At 43.0% G+C, this 15,018-nt stretch overlaps 1 protein-coding gene and 1 pseudogene across 4 annotated transcripts in view; one reads left to right on the forward strand and one right to left on the reverse strand.

Annotated features, from left to right (window-relative positions):
* Window positions 1–891: 891 nt before the first annotated feature.
* The window catches only part of CDHR5 (cadherin related family member 5), a 38,994-nt gene continuing 24,867 nt past the window's right edge, over window positions 892–15,018 (reverse strand). For all 4 annotated transcript variants that reach the window (XM_061613082.1, XM_061613081.1, XM_061613080.1 and 1 more), the window contains 2 exons: window positions 3,844–4,001; window positions 892–2,702 (listed from right to left, as the gene is read on the reverse strand). In XM_061613082.1, the coding sequence (XP_061469066.1) occupies window positions 2,127–2,702; window positions 3,844–4,001 (734 nt within the window). In that variant the 3' untranslated portion in view covers window positions 892–2,126. The remainder of the gene's footprint in view (window positions 2,703–3,843; window positions 4,002–15,018) is intronic.
* On the forward strand, window positions 14,091–14,209 carry LOC133378675 (5S ribosomal RNA; annotated as a pseudogene).

A 15,018-nucleotide genomic window follows, 5' to 3' on the forward strand; every position in this document is an offset into this window, starting at 1 on the left:
CCTTCTTGTAAAGGCCTTTAATAAAATTTAATCATTTAAGGCCTTAAACAGAAATAGCACTTTTTAAAAAACAAAATGCACCAACCTAACAATCATTAAATTATATTTTTCCTCTAAGTAATTATCACAGCCAAGTCTAAGCTATTGACATTATTAGATGTTAATATATTTCTTTCCCTCAAACTGACATCTGCAATCCATCTCACAGAGAATATTTTAATCTTCTGTCTACCCTCTTTAACTCAAACAGCACATATCAACATTGACTTTTTGCCATGTCACATTATTTATCCAAATTTTTATTATCACTGGAGTCTCTCTGTCTATCGTATTCCTCATCTTTTCTTTCTTGCTGTCACAGTCATATTAAGGGCCAATTCTTGGTTGTTGTTTTTTTAATGTCCCAATAAAAAAAACTAGTGAATCCATTATTCATGCTTTTTGTTTTCATTTCTTCTCTTCTCACGTATCAATAATTCTTAGCTGAAGGCAATTTTGCAGCAAATGGAGAAAATAGTCTTCATTTTGACAATTCCATCAATTATTGTTACATTATTTATTTAATTAATTTAATTTTGTGGTGTAATACACCATGGTATCATCCTAGTATACCAACATGTCATCATTTTGAAATTGATCTCTTGCAAATATGCACATAAAGAATGGCAATATGCTGTTTCCTCCTCTCTTCATATTTGTTTAATGCTCTAAGGCAGCCTTTCCCAACTGGTGTGCCTCCAGATGTTGTTGGACCACAACTCCCATCAGCCTCAGCCATTGGAAATGGTGGCTGAGGCTGATGGGAGTTGTGGTCCATCAACATCTGGAGGCACACTGGTTGGGAAAGGCTGCTCTAAGGGAAGAATTTAGTGAAACTATTGATGTTAATGGAACTGAATGTTTGACTTTGCCTTTCATATTAAAAACTGGAATATCTTGAATAGACTTTCTTGAAAATAATAATGCAAAGATATATAAAATAATGGGAGTGCTCAAAAAGAAAAATGTTACTACTTATTTAAATAAAAGTTCTGCAGCCCAATTTTATACTTACTTACTCACAAGTAAGCCCCATTCCTCATCATCTTTTTTCTAGTGCAGGGGTAGGGAACCTGTGGCCCTCCAATCACACCAACCCCAGCAGCATAGCCAATGGTGAGGGATGATGTGACCTGTAGTCCAGCAATATCTGGAGGATCACAGGTTGCCTAACCCTTTTTCTAGTTAACGTGGTTAGGATCACAACCTTAGGTTGCAATCCTATACTCACTTATCTGGGAGTAATTCCCATTCAACTCAGTGTGGCTTATTTTTGAGTAGGCATATATAGGATTACACTATTAGTTTGCTGCCAACTTTGCATTCTTTAGCAGCTTAGTGAGATGTTACGTGAGTGACTTCTCCAAGACAATCCATGGCAGAAGTGGGATGAATTCAAGTCCACCCCGTTGGAACGTATTGGCAATGTTCGAATGCTATTAAACACTTGTGAAAGAGATGGAAACCCCATAAACAACTAGTGCTATGTTTATCCCGGTTTAAAATAACACTTTTATAAATACTATTCTAACTTTGCTCATTAAAGAGCTTATCCCAGTGCTGACTTCCTGTTAGGGAGTTTTTTCAGATGCTGATGACTAGCCCCAAACATTCCAGCAAGGTAGGCATCTGTGTTGATCACTGCTAGTCCAAACATACCAGCAGGATCAGCACAGGCGGAACAGCAGCAATTGCTTAAAAGTAAACCAGTAGCAAGCATAGCTGAGGTCACAATGCCAGTGACAGCAGGTACATCTTCTGTTAGGCACTTCCTGTTTTCTGTGGGAAGGTGGTGGCGCCATTTGAATTTACTGCCTGAGGTACCAGAATGGCTTGGGTTAGCCCTGGGTGCTGCAGATTAATTATCGTGCTTGAGTTGAATAACCCTAACAATTGCTTAAGATGTTGTTGTCTCTCAACTTGGGGAAGGTGCAGTATTTTCCCAGGAGGCACATTACCCTTCTTGATGAATGCTGCTCATTAATTAGTAGGAGTATAAGATTTAGGAAGTAGCTGCAGAAACCTGGTCGGAAAATCCAATCAACCCTATTGCAGAATCCTGGAAATAACATATTACCTTGCTCACTTTACAAAAAAACGTCATTTTCTTCTGTATCCTCAGGAGATCCACCAACAGTAGAATCAGTTTCTGGGAGATGAGCTGCTGTCCTTGAAATGAATGATAGGGCACTGCCACCTCTGCCTCTATCATTGTCACCACCACTACCACCACCATCATTCTCATTGTCACCAGCCTCATCATCAGCATTGTCACTGTCACTGTCATTTCTGTTCCGTTCTGCATCACTGTCATTTTCAATCACCAAAACATCATCCTTAGCTTCTGGGTCAATATCTTCTTTAAACCACACAGCTTTGTAGCCATCATCTGCCACCTTCCTGTCTTTAGTGAGGATGGACCTTACTTCCTTTTCACTGTCTGTGTCCTCATTGTCCTCTTCGTCCTCCCTGATAGTTTCAGAAGCTGTTGATGCCTGGCTGCTTTCCTTTGTCTTCCCCAAAGAAGACGGAGCGCCTAACTGCTTCTGTATAACTGGGCTGTCGTTTTCAGACTCAATACTTGGTGGCGACTTGTCGTCCTTTCCATCTGAGTTATCTTTCTCATCACCTTGGAAGTTAGCATTGGTGGAGCCTTCAGTGAACTGCAAAAGAGGGACATTTAATGCTCACAGTGACAGAAAAAGGAAGGGAAGTGAGGAATATATAAGAGGATCTCCCATATCAAATGTGATTGGGCCTGATCCCCATATGGTGGAATTAAACATCATTATGTGCCAATTCACATAATCCGTTCCTGAGGCAGAAGAGCTCCCAAGAGTTTATTTTCCTCACCCTAGAGCAGAGATGGAGAATCTGTGGCCCTCCAAGTATGATTGGATTTCAACTCCCATCAGCCCCAGGCAGCATGTTTGATGGTCAAGGATGATGTGAGTTGTAGTCCAACAACATCTGGAGGGCCATAGGTTCTTCATACCTGGCTTACAGAACAGGGGCCCACTGTAATCATCAAAACCATCTTGCACATGTCAGAACCAACCTGTGACTGATGATGGTGCATATGATATTTTCATTATGTTTTGAGCAGATCTAGTAGTTAAAGTAAATGTTTTATTACTGCTGTTGTATTATTTTATTATGAAATTGTTTTTGTAATTGTTGTTTGCTTTTGTTGTAAGCCACTTTGAGCACAATTTGTTTTGTAAGTCGCTTTGAGTTCCATTTTGGAAAAAAAGCGACTAATAAATATAATAAATAAATAAATGTTGGTTTTAAGCTCCCGACTATCCTAATCCATATGACAGGCTGTATGCATTATAATGGTGTCACAGGACCTGCTTCAGTTAAAAACAAGTGTGTGTGTTCAAAAATGCAGCTCAGGATGCATGTCACTTTTACTGCTTTTGTGAAATGCTTGATGAAATACCAGGTACAGGATGCTGACAATTTTGTGCCATGGGACAAACGTTGTGCTGTAATTGCTATTGTTCAAAGAGTAACAACAGCTCTTTCTGCTGTACCAGCATTTGCAATCACAATGGCTTTGTGGTATATTGTAACTGATGTGCAGATGTGACTTTCCGCCAACTCATGGCTTTGGCAGTGAAGAGTGTGGGCTAAGGATGTTTTTAACAAGGCTGATATATTTTTGGTTTTGTCATTATTACATAATTGAACTAGCATAAAAACTCTGAAAATTCCTACGCTGCAGTTCTTTGCAACGAAGACTTCTCTTTATACTTGTATGTTCTCTCTGAAATCAAAATGTAGCAAAGATCCCCTTACTTTGCTGATGTCTTCTCCGCGTTCATGTTTCATTTTGTAATACTTGTAGGAGATCAGTCCGAGCAGCACCAATGTGATTACCAATAAAACTCCCAAAGTGGTGCCCACGGCAGCCATGTGCTCCGCTTTATACAGACCACATAGTACGGCGCCTGCATCTGCATGAAAACAAAAGACATCCTATGTGCTTAAGCATCCCATCCAATGGATCTGCTTTAGCTGTCCCACACTGTCTAAGGAGGAATCCCAACGGTGAGTTGTGTTTTTATCCCTCCCCCCCTGTCCCTTGTATGGGTAGTGGGTTCAGCAAATGTTTGATCCCATGCTTACTCTGTGGGTGGATTCACACTTAGAAATCTGAACCTAATTTCTTCTCATCACTGTCACATAGGGTTGCCAGGTTCATGGCCTGAGACTGATCCTGTATCTTTAGGAGAAGAGAAAGTCAGCCAAGTGCAGGTGTTCTTGCAACTCTGTAATGGGAAAAAACACAAGGTGGAATTCTCCTTTCCCCCTGGACAACTTTTAAAGATACAGAAGACCTTTTGGAGGCCGGGCCTGGCAACCACAAGGCCTTCTGTATCTTTAAAAGTTGTGCAGGGGGAAGGGAGAATTCCACCGTGTGGTTTTTCTCATTGCAGTGTTGGAAGAACACCTACACTTGGCTGACTTTCTCTTCTCCTAAAGATACAGGATCATTCTCAGGCCCTGAACCTGGCAACCCTAATTTGTATGTACACCAGTGTGGTGTAATGGTTAAGGTGTTGGACTATGACCTGGGAGACCAGGGTTCGAATCCCCACATAGCCAAGAAGCTCACTGGGTGACCTTGGGCCAGTCACTGCCTCTCAGCCTCATGAAAACCCTATTCATAGGGTCGCCGTAAGTCAGGATCGACTTGAAGGCAGTACAAGAGCCCTAATTAGCCTCTTGAGGGTTTAATTAGGGCCCAGCCACATCTAACCTCAAAATCCACATTTTCCATATTCAGTTGGTGGCCTCGAGATCCTTATATGTCCTGTTTGTGCTTGGATTTATATTTTAAAACCTAAATTTTCAGATGTCATGTGGGCATTTTAATTTTTTTCTCTTTCATTTTTGTGTTTTGTCATGCCTCTAAGTCCACCCCTTTAAGGTGATTGGTCCTTAAAGGTCCTTTGCTTTTTGCACATTTGTCTGTTCTAGCACACCCCTGGAAGAGTGCAAAAACGTATATCCAGTTTTTTTTAAAATTGATGAGCATGCATGGGTTTGTATTTATGTAGGGAAAAAAAGATCCAGAACTCGAGTAGAGAATTAAAGATATAGGGTCAGACAGATGAGGGAGAGTCTGCGAGAATGATTTTTGGAGGAGGACTGAGCCTGCTCAGAAATTGGAGGAGCAGATATTTTCTATCCTACTCTGACAATGGGCTGCAGAAAATAGTTACCTTCAAAGAAAGGAAAGGGGGACCTAGAAAGAACGGTGTTTGCAGACCAGAAGTTAACTGACCCTTAAAAGGTATTAAAGCATAAACAGCAAATGGATGTGCAAAATGACAACATTAACAGTACCCCTCCTCAACATGCAAGCAAAATAAACATCATTCCTAAGCCTTGGAAATCCACAAGTCATCTTATATCAAAATGTATGTTTGTATGAAAATGTAAAAATGTGTGTTTGAAAATAATTGATTTTTTGACTGAGCACAAAGCGCTGAAGCGAGGGCGAAAATATCCAGCTGGAAACACATGCCAGAGTTTTCTTAGGTTAACTTGGTTTTGCTTCCTGTAAGGATTTGTACTTTCTCATTTCATACTTCACTCATTAACTACCTAGCTATCTTTTTAAAGCTTTATGGCGATTAATAAAAGTGTGGCCAACTATTCATGTCATGTCTGTAATCTCTAGCACCATGGACTTTGAATATTGCTTGCAAGTTTCTATTACTCCTAAGAGTTTATGATTAACATGAAGTGAAAGGACTGGTACATTTAAAGTTCACCTCTCAAAAATGGCCAACAATTACAAGAAATACTGGAGTCAAGCTACAGCTCTCTGACCAGTTTAGGAAAAAGTTGGATATTACATTAATGCTTAAATTGTCTTCACAAGAAGTTGTTTCTGGAAACAACCGAACTGAATAAATCCATTGGAAAAACTGACATTTTTTATTGTTTTGGAACTTAAGTCCCAAGATAATATCCATTCCCCCCTCCCCAGCGTTATCATTGCCTTGCCACTTTAAATGCTTTTTGCTTATGTTGTTTACTTCTTATTTAATTGGGCCTTTTCCCTCTTTAATAATAAAATAATCTTCTGGAGAAAGAAAAAGTCAGCAGAAGTGGTACAAGTAATACAAGAAGTAGTTGCTACCCTGGGCTACCTTTGGGAGGGGGGGGAATATACATTTAATTAATAAACAAAGCAAGTCCCTAGGAGCAGGGAGATGCCTAGTTTCGTGGGAAATGATGTACTTTGAAAGCAGAAAGTCCCAAATGATATGCAACTTCAGGTTCTCTCTGGCAGTAAGGTCATGAAACACACCCCATCTGAGATCCTCGAAAGAGGAAACCGTCATGCACCACAGGTTCCCCACCCCTCCCATAGTGGGTTAGATGAACCACTGCTCTTGACCAGTGCCAGTGCCAGTGAGTGGCCAGGTTGGGCCCTGGCTGAGGGGCCCCTCCTTAGGATGGGATGGTGAAGCTCCCATTTATCAAACTGTGGCAGCGCAGGGTTGCAGGACTTAGTGACCCAACACTGCCATAGATCGCAAAGCAGGAGCTTCCATGGACCCCCACTCCCTGATACAGGTGGCGCAGGGCTTAAATAAGTGTCTCACCTACGTGTCACATCAATGTGTCAGTATGAACACCCCATGTGCTGTGTGTACAGGTCTGCCATCACCCAATATGGCAGTGGGGGCATCCCAAAGGGGTTGACACCTCCGCTGCTATCTTGGGTGATGGCTGGCATGTACACACAGTGCACAGTGCATGCACACAAATACACTGGCATGACAGATATGTGGGGTAGGTGGACCTATTTAAGTCCCACGCTGCTGATATCAGGTGGGGGTGTTTGGTCTTATGGCACTGCTGGCCAGGGCCCAGTCATGCCTGGTGTCAGCCTGCTCTTGACAGTTCCTATGCTTAAACATATACTGGGCACAAGGTTTACATCACATCCACACCATATTTGTAGCACATGGCTTCCCTCAAAGAATCCTGGAAACTATAGTTTTGTTAAGGGTGCTGGGCTCCATTTGGGAGGAAGAGTGGGATATAAATTTAATTATAAATAAACAAATAAAAATGTGCTTTAACAGAAAGCCTGCTAAAATCAGTTAGGAAAAAAACAGTTTTATAGGTCATGCTCTGATCCCTGCTGCATTCATCCCAGTAAAGAAACAACAATTTAACATCAGCCACGCTCTCATGTAGATTATTGCTTATTGCTTAAATGCCAGAAAGTGTTTTTCTTTAGGTGGCAATCCAAAACCCATGGAGATTAATGACAAGCTGAGGTTTTTATTATCAGGATGACTGCAATAAGGTTGGTTGGAGCCATTAAAGAACATCGTAGTACTTCACAGATGAATCCCTTTGGCATTGAACCATTGGAAACAGGCATGGCAGCAGCTATAAACAGAAAGGAATATTAGGCTCAAAGCCTTTCCAGGCATTGTTTCCCCTCAGTGCTTTCCTCAAAACAGCTCCCATCTGAAACCATTGTCACAATATCCCTGCAGAATCAATGGATTGACTGTTTTGCTATGAGCGGGGAAAGGCTGTGACTCAGTGGAAGAACATCTGCTTTGCATGCAGAAGGTTCCCAGGTTCAATCGCCAGGTAGATTGAAGAAATATTCTTGCCTGAAGCCCTATAGAGCCACTGCCAGTCAGTGTAGACAACAGTGAGCTAGATGGACCTATGGCCTGACTTAGTAAGGCAGCTTCCTGTGTTCCTAAGGGAGGTATTTTTGCTCCGTGTGGGGACAGGAGCCAGTGGGGAGTGCACTGGAAACACTCCAATTTGCTGCTTTAGAAGGAAAAATCAGGAAGCTGTGGCATGAAAGAGGGGAAGTGCAAAGCCTTCAGAGAACTCCTGTGCTTGAGTGATAAAACAGTACTTAGCCTTTATTGAAATTAAAAAAAAATACCATCAATCTCTCAACAGCGTGCAGATTTTATTGCTCATATATCTTCCCTTCTTCCTCTTGCTGAATATATAAGAAAAGTTGAAGGCAGAGGGAGAGAAGAAAATAGGGAGAACAAAACTTTTCAACAGTCACAAAATGTTGCAGGCTGTGTTGCAAGGGTGAGGTTGCATCACTGATGTCAGCCCTTGCCATATGCAACCACATTCTTCCACGTTGGCTTCAGACAACAATGGGGACCATTGATGGGGAATGAATGACATTTGTTCATGGATATTATATTGTGCCTGGGATGCTAGAAAATGATAATAGCTATTTCTAGACAGTGAGAAAAGCGGATAAGAGAAAGATCAACTCATTTGAAATGTGGTGTTGGAGAAGAGCTGCGAAAAAGACAATACTTTGGACGCATTATGAGAAGACAAGATTTACTTGAAAATACCATAATGCTGGGAAAATCAGAAGGGAGTAGAAAATGAGGAAGCTCAAACAAGAGATGAATTGTTTCCATCAAGGAAGCCACAGACCTGAACTTACAAGATCTGAACAGGGTGGTTTATAACAGATGCTCTTGGAGGTCGCTGATTCATAGAGTCGCCATAAGTCGTAATTGAATTGAAGGCACATAACAACAAAGCATTGCCTCCCTCCTTTCTTCTAAGGCTACCATGAATTCATCTGACTCTGTTCTTTCTCTTTAAAAGTCCCTTCCTGGCACACTCTGTTCTATCTGTTCTTCATCAGATGTCCAGTGTATTGCTTTCTTTTGCCTCTTCACAAATTTAAATTGCCTGCTGTCTGCAAAAATACTTCTCATTAACCTAATGATTTTGCCATTATTGACCTGCCTCTTTGTGTCCTTTTCTTTCTAATTGACTGAATTCACATGTGATGCTCAACCACAGGAGTGAGGAAGGACCAGCCTCCAGCCTGGATCAGGTTCACAAGCCGCTCCTGACTGGAAACTTCTGCTTCCAATTTCACATAACCACAATGTCATAAGCCACAATTGGAAGTTGTCTTGTTTTAGCAGACCATAATTAAAACTAACTGTAGTTTGTCTGAGCTCAAACATGATACTTAGCTGCAGATGGTCAAAAACAAAAGCAGAAGGTTCCAAACTCCTCCTCACGCCTGCACCAAAAAAGAATTATGGAGGGGGGAAGTAAATGAGTTCATGAATCACATAGGCTCATTCTCGTAACATTAAAGTGTGTTACATCCAAATGAGGCTGGTGTCTTCAATGGCTGCTTGCAGACAATTATTTCGCAACTCAGTAAGCTGCATATGCACCAGGATTAAACTATGGTTACCAGTTTCAGAACATGCCAGGATCCTAAACCATGGTTTGAAATTGGTTTAAATTCCTAGCTTATGTGCTGTTGTGGTCTGGTGAAGGAGACCACGGGCCAAGGCAGCTCAGGAGTTGCAGAACCACAGGGAAACTTGGTCTGACAAAGGTTGAAAGCAAACTGAGCCTTTTTAAGTTTCTGCCCAGACTGCTTATTCCAGGCTCTTCTGTCTTGTGGAATTAGTTTCTCAAAGGGCCAGTTGTCTGACCTTAACATGAGCACTCCTCTTACATTCCATGGCCTCCTGCCTGGTGTACTTCTTATGCTGCTGGACTAGTGAGGTACTGTGAGAGGTACTTGGTTCCTCAAGCTGAGGGGAAAATACCTGTGGAGGTCCTGGCTCTGGCACTACAGGCCATGGTACTATGTGAGGTTGTTCTGTGGGCTGCTGTCGCCCTCAGGCTCAGTTGTCTTCTGATCTCCAGCAGCAGACTCAGAATCCTGAATCTGGTCTTTCTCCATTGTGGGTATCTCAGAAGCCTCCACCTCTGTGTCTTGATCAGTCCTGGGCTTTGGATTGTGTCCAAAGTTGTTAACCATGGTTTTCCATTCAGATGAAACAAAATTATGGTTAGAGACTTCATGGTTTAATTGTGACTTGAACAAAGGGGCTGCATATGCCAGCAAAAGACTTATCCATGTCTCAGCAATGCCTGTCCAGGAATGGCCATGTCCAAGTCCTGGAGGGATACCCACCATCGAGAGGTGATGGCTCAAGCAAGGGGAGGTCCATAGTTCCTGGTTCTCAAGGCAAGGCAGAGCAATACAGGGCAAGACTCAACATAAGAACATGAGAGCCTGGTGGGTCAGGGCTATTGCTCATCTAGTCCAGCATCCTATTCTCACAGTGGCCAAACAGATGCCTATGGGAAGCCCACAAGCAGGACCTGAGCGCAAAAGCACTCTCCCCTCCTGCGCTTTCCAGTAACTGGTATTCAGAAGTATACTCCCTCTGAGTATGGAGGCAGAGCATAGCCATCATGGCTAGTAGCCATTGATAGCCTTATCCTCCATATATTTGTCTAATCTCCTTTTAAAGCTATCCAAGTTGGTGGCCATCATTGCCTCCTGTGGAAGTGAATTCTATAGTTTAACTTTGTGCTGCATGAAGAAGTACTTTCTTTTGTCTGTCCTGAATATTCTAATGTTCAGCTTCATTGAATCTCCATGAGTCCTAATGTTATATGAGAGGGAGAAAAACTTTTCTCAATCCACTTTGTCCATGCCATGCATAATTTCATACACTTCTCTCATGTCACCTCTTACTTGCCTTTTTTCCAAGTTAAAAAGCCAAATGTTGCAACCCTTCCTCATAGGGGAGTTGCTCTATCCCCTTGATCATTTGGGTTGCCCTTTTCTGAACCTTTTCCAGCTCTACAACATCTTGGCAGGAGATCAAGTTGTGGTTTTAGGATCACAGATAACACTCCAGCAGCTGAGGCCAAACATCAAAGTTCTCTCAGTAAGGGTCTGGAGCAACTGGCTGATTTTTATAGCACAGCTAGGTAGTGACTGACTGGAGACCCTACCCCTGATGCTGCCTCATGAACAATTAAAGGGCCAGTGCCTTCTGCAGCCCTTGGCTCCTTCAAGGTAGTTGGGTTTTCAGTTGTGAGGATCTGTCATCAGGGCTGTCTTGATCCATCAGGGAGTTTGTGGACCAATGATCACAGTCTGGAGGGAGAGATGTTCCCTCAGGGAAAGTGGGCTCCAATGCCCACAGACCCACATGGGATGGATCAGGGCATGGATCTATCTCCTCCTGGGAACAGCTGTAGCTGGAGGGCTCTTCCTCTGAGGAGTCCTGGTCTGGGGTCATAACAGATCAGAACTGGTGGACCAGCAGAAATTACTGAAAGGCATTCCATGCCACTTGGGCCTCAAGTGACAATGCTGGCTCAAGGAGCAACCCTGGCTGCTCTATAAGGGGGAGTCCTGAACACGATGAATGCCAGTTTCCTGGACCAGAGAACTACCTACCCACAGTGTGTCTTTCTTGTCAGGATTCACCTTCAGTTGACAAGTGTTATCCAGACACATTACTGAATTTACCAGTTGCTGGAAAATGCAGGAGGGGAGGGTGCTCTTGCATTCAGGTCCTGATTGTGGGTTTCCCATAGACTTATCATTGGCCACTGTGAGTACAGGAAACTGGACTAGATGTGCCACTGGCCTGATGCATCAGGTCTTTTGAATCTAGGCACTGGTTCAGCAACTGCACAGCTTCACCTGACTCAGCTGACAGAGAAATAGAGCTATCTGCCATCAGCAGACTGTGACATCTCACTCTAATAAACTCTCAGATTCAAATAGCTACCCAATGACTTCATAGAGATGTTAAAGCCCTTGTATGCCTCCACAACACAAGCAGGATTCCCTTCCCCTGCTACTGTCCGGAACTGGCTCTATAAGCAGAAATGATTTTTAATTCTCTTTTCCTTGTTCAATCTTGGGATCATTAATCTATTTTGTCTCCTTTTTATAGTATTGGCTCTTCTGCTCTTCTCTTCACGCCTTTGGTTTTTGCCATCTTTTTCTTGTTTGGTTTTGTTCATATCTTTCTAAGCATTCTTGCTTTGCTTTCATTTCTTCTCTTTTCCAACTTTCTGCAGCTTCCGTAGAGTTATCTTCTTGGTCCATTTTAGTTTTCTGTTTATTTACTTCCTGTGGCCTCTCTTATGTGCTCCTTTAATGTCAGTTGGCTGTTTTAATGCTGATCTTTCCACTCCTGACTTTTCTTCAGTAGCCAATATTTCTGCCTGATGAAAAAGGGATGCATGTGGAGATAGCTGTAATGTCTCCACCTGACTTACAGCTGTCTGCTCATTGAGACTTTTTCATCTGTTGAAATGGTATTTATATATAACAGAACTTTTGATTTGTCTTTCTGGTTTTGGCTCCGTCCCTTCACCTTTTTCTCTTTCTTTGGGGCCTGTTATCTCCTTCTTCATAAATTCTTAATTTGAGGGTCTCTTTGACTCTGATGTTTCTTTTTCATCCTTTTGTTTCTGCTGTAACTAAAGTTGTTTCCAGCTTTCACGATCTCCTTTGCTTCATTCTTTTCTTTTGACTATAGTGCAAAAAAACTGGTAGGAAGAGAACTTCTATATTGATGTTGTACCAGGACTGGAATACATTGCTGTTACACCAGCAGAACAGCCTATTCACGAACAGCACCGATCCCAGAATAAACACCTTTATGGAAGCAACCACAACGACAGTAACAGTTTCCAGTGAACAGTAGAGTAGTGGCAAAATCAGAAGTGCAGGGTTCTTCATGATAGTCGTGCCGCACCCCCTCACTGCCGCACCCCCTTGCTTGCTGTCGACCGTAATCTCCACACTCCTCAGTTCTTCCCATGTGTGTCTTCTCCCACAAGATCAGACATCCCTAGAAATCAATCAGCATGAAAGAGAAGTGTGTTAGCGACTAAGTGCCTTCTCAGTGGCTGACTCTCTTCCTTTCACTCTGATTGGCTCCATTCAGCAGAAAAGGATAAGGAAGCATGTTAGAAGATTCTTCTTGGTGGCTAACACACTACCCTTTCATGCTGATTGGTTTGTAGGATGCTGGAGACATAGGGACCTGGCTGGGACCTGGCTCCCAAAAAGGTCAGGGGTCTAAGACCCCCCCAAGACTCTGGAAAACTATACTTCTGCCAGTGGATTACTCCACAGGGAAGCAGGAGATGGGAGTTTGAGCTCCATCAAAGGAAAGTGGGTGGGAGGCTCCACTGCGCCACTCACCTTTTGCATGCCTGGAAAAAAAATATTGTCAGAGGCAAAATGAGGGAACTTCCAGAACTTGAACACACACTACAGTCTCCACAGAGCAGTTCCCTAGCCAGTTAGCCATAGCAGGACATTGGCATTGGGTGCACATGGAATATTTATCTTCCCCAACTCACAACTCCAACTCCCAATCACAGATGCAAAGAGCATGGGGTCTGTAGCAGAAGGCCTAGCTGAGATCAGTAGTGTAGTGACAAGTTCAGAAGTGCAGGATCCCTTCATGACAGTCATGCCACGCCCCCTCATAACCACATCCCATCATTCACTTGCTTGCTTTCCGTCGTCATCTCCACACACCTCAGTGCTTCCCACATGCACCTTCTCCCAGAACAACAGATGTCCATAGGAGCCAATCAGCATGCAAGAGGACTGTGTTAGCTACTAAAAAGGGTCTCCTCAGTGGCTGCTCATCTCCTTTCACTCTGATTGGCTTCAATCACCAGGAAAGGACAAGGAACCATATAAGATTTTTCTCAGTGGCTAACACACTCCTCTTTCATGCTGGTTGGCTCATAGGAAGCTGGAGTCATAGGGACCCTGCTCCTAAAAATGTAAGGGGTCTAAGATCCCCCAAGACCCTGGACCACTACACCCCTGGTTGGGATTCCCATGCAGGGACTTCCAGGTTTGAATTCTAGGGCACAACCTCACACTAGGAAAGGAAGGCGAGGAGCCTCTATACCCAGGCACAGCTGATGTAACCTCAAGGAATGCCATATGAGCTAGTAGCCTAGTGCCTGCATTGGCCAACCAGCCACTTTGGCCCACTTCCTTCCCCTGGCAACCCATGTGACCAATCCACAAACTGTCTGCTATTTTATCTTGACAGGCTGGTCCTAGCAGGTAGCATCCAGTAAGACTCATTGGCCCTCCTTCTCCTTCCCTTTCACCTTAGCCCTCCCTCCCTCTGAATCCTGGAAAAAAAACCCAACAGATTAATTAATGCTGGCTATACAGAAGAATCTACGGCCATACTACCCTGAACACGCCTGATCTCGTCTGATCTTGGAAGCTAAACAGGGTCAGGCCTGGTTAGTACTTGGATGGGAGACCGCCTGGGAATACCGGGTGCCATATGCTTAGAGGAAGGCAATGCTAAACCACCTCTGAATACCTCTTACCATGAAAACCCTATGAATATATCCAAAAAAAGATTCATAGGGTCGCCATAAGTTATAATCAACTTGAAGGCATATAACAGCAACAACATCCGGAAGAAAAATGCCAAGTTCATGCACTAGGCATTGAAAATAAATATTTCAGCTTGGAGCTTGGACAGAGTTATGGGAGGTACAAAGGCTGCACTGAACATGATGCAAGATCTGTCTTAGGCCACATCTGTTATCAGGCAGACCTGTCTAAGACCTGGTTCTCATTGTGGCTGAGGTGATCAGCCTAGGTTGTACCACTTCAGGTTGTAGTTGAAACGCACATCGTCTTACATATAAAACAGCCCCTGCACATAGAAAACTGTCATATTAGGGAGATGTTTAAGCTAGAACTCTTCTCCCTGGTGGTTCATTTTTTATGTGGCAGAATTATTTTGTATAGAAGAACACTCAGTCACATGAGACGCTGCAGTCTGAAATGGTACAACTCAGGCGCAGGTTTACCATTTCAGTGAGAACCAGTTCTCAAATGCATCAATTGTCTTACATTACACAGAGAAGTAATGTAGTCAACATTCTCTCCAACCACTTTGGTCTTTTCTGCAGACATCCTGGCCCTGATCATGACCTATTAAAGGAATGAAATGTCCGTTACTCATGACTAACCATTTGTTTCAACTGAAATTTTGCACAACTAATGTTAGGTGGATTGGGATCTCTAGGTATCATGGCTAATGATCCAGACCTAAACACTCCTACATCAATATCTCCCTGGACCAT

This window comes from Rhineura floridana, chromosome 2, assembly GCF_030035675.1.
Source record: "Rhineura floridana isolate rRhiFlo1 chromosome 2, rRhiFlo1.hap2, whole genome shotgun sequence".
NCBI classification, from domain to species: Eukaryota; Metazoa; Chordata; class Lepidosauria; order Squamata; family Rhineuridae; genus Rhineura; species Rhineura floridana.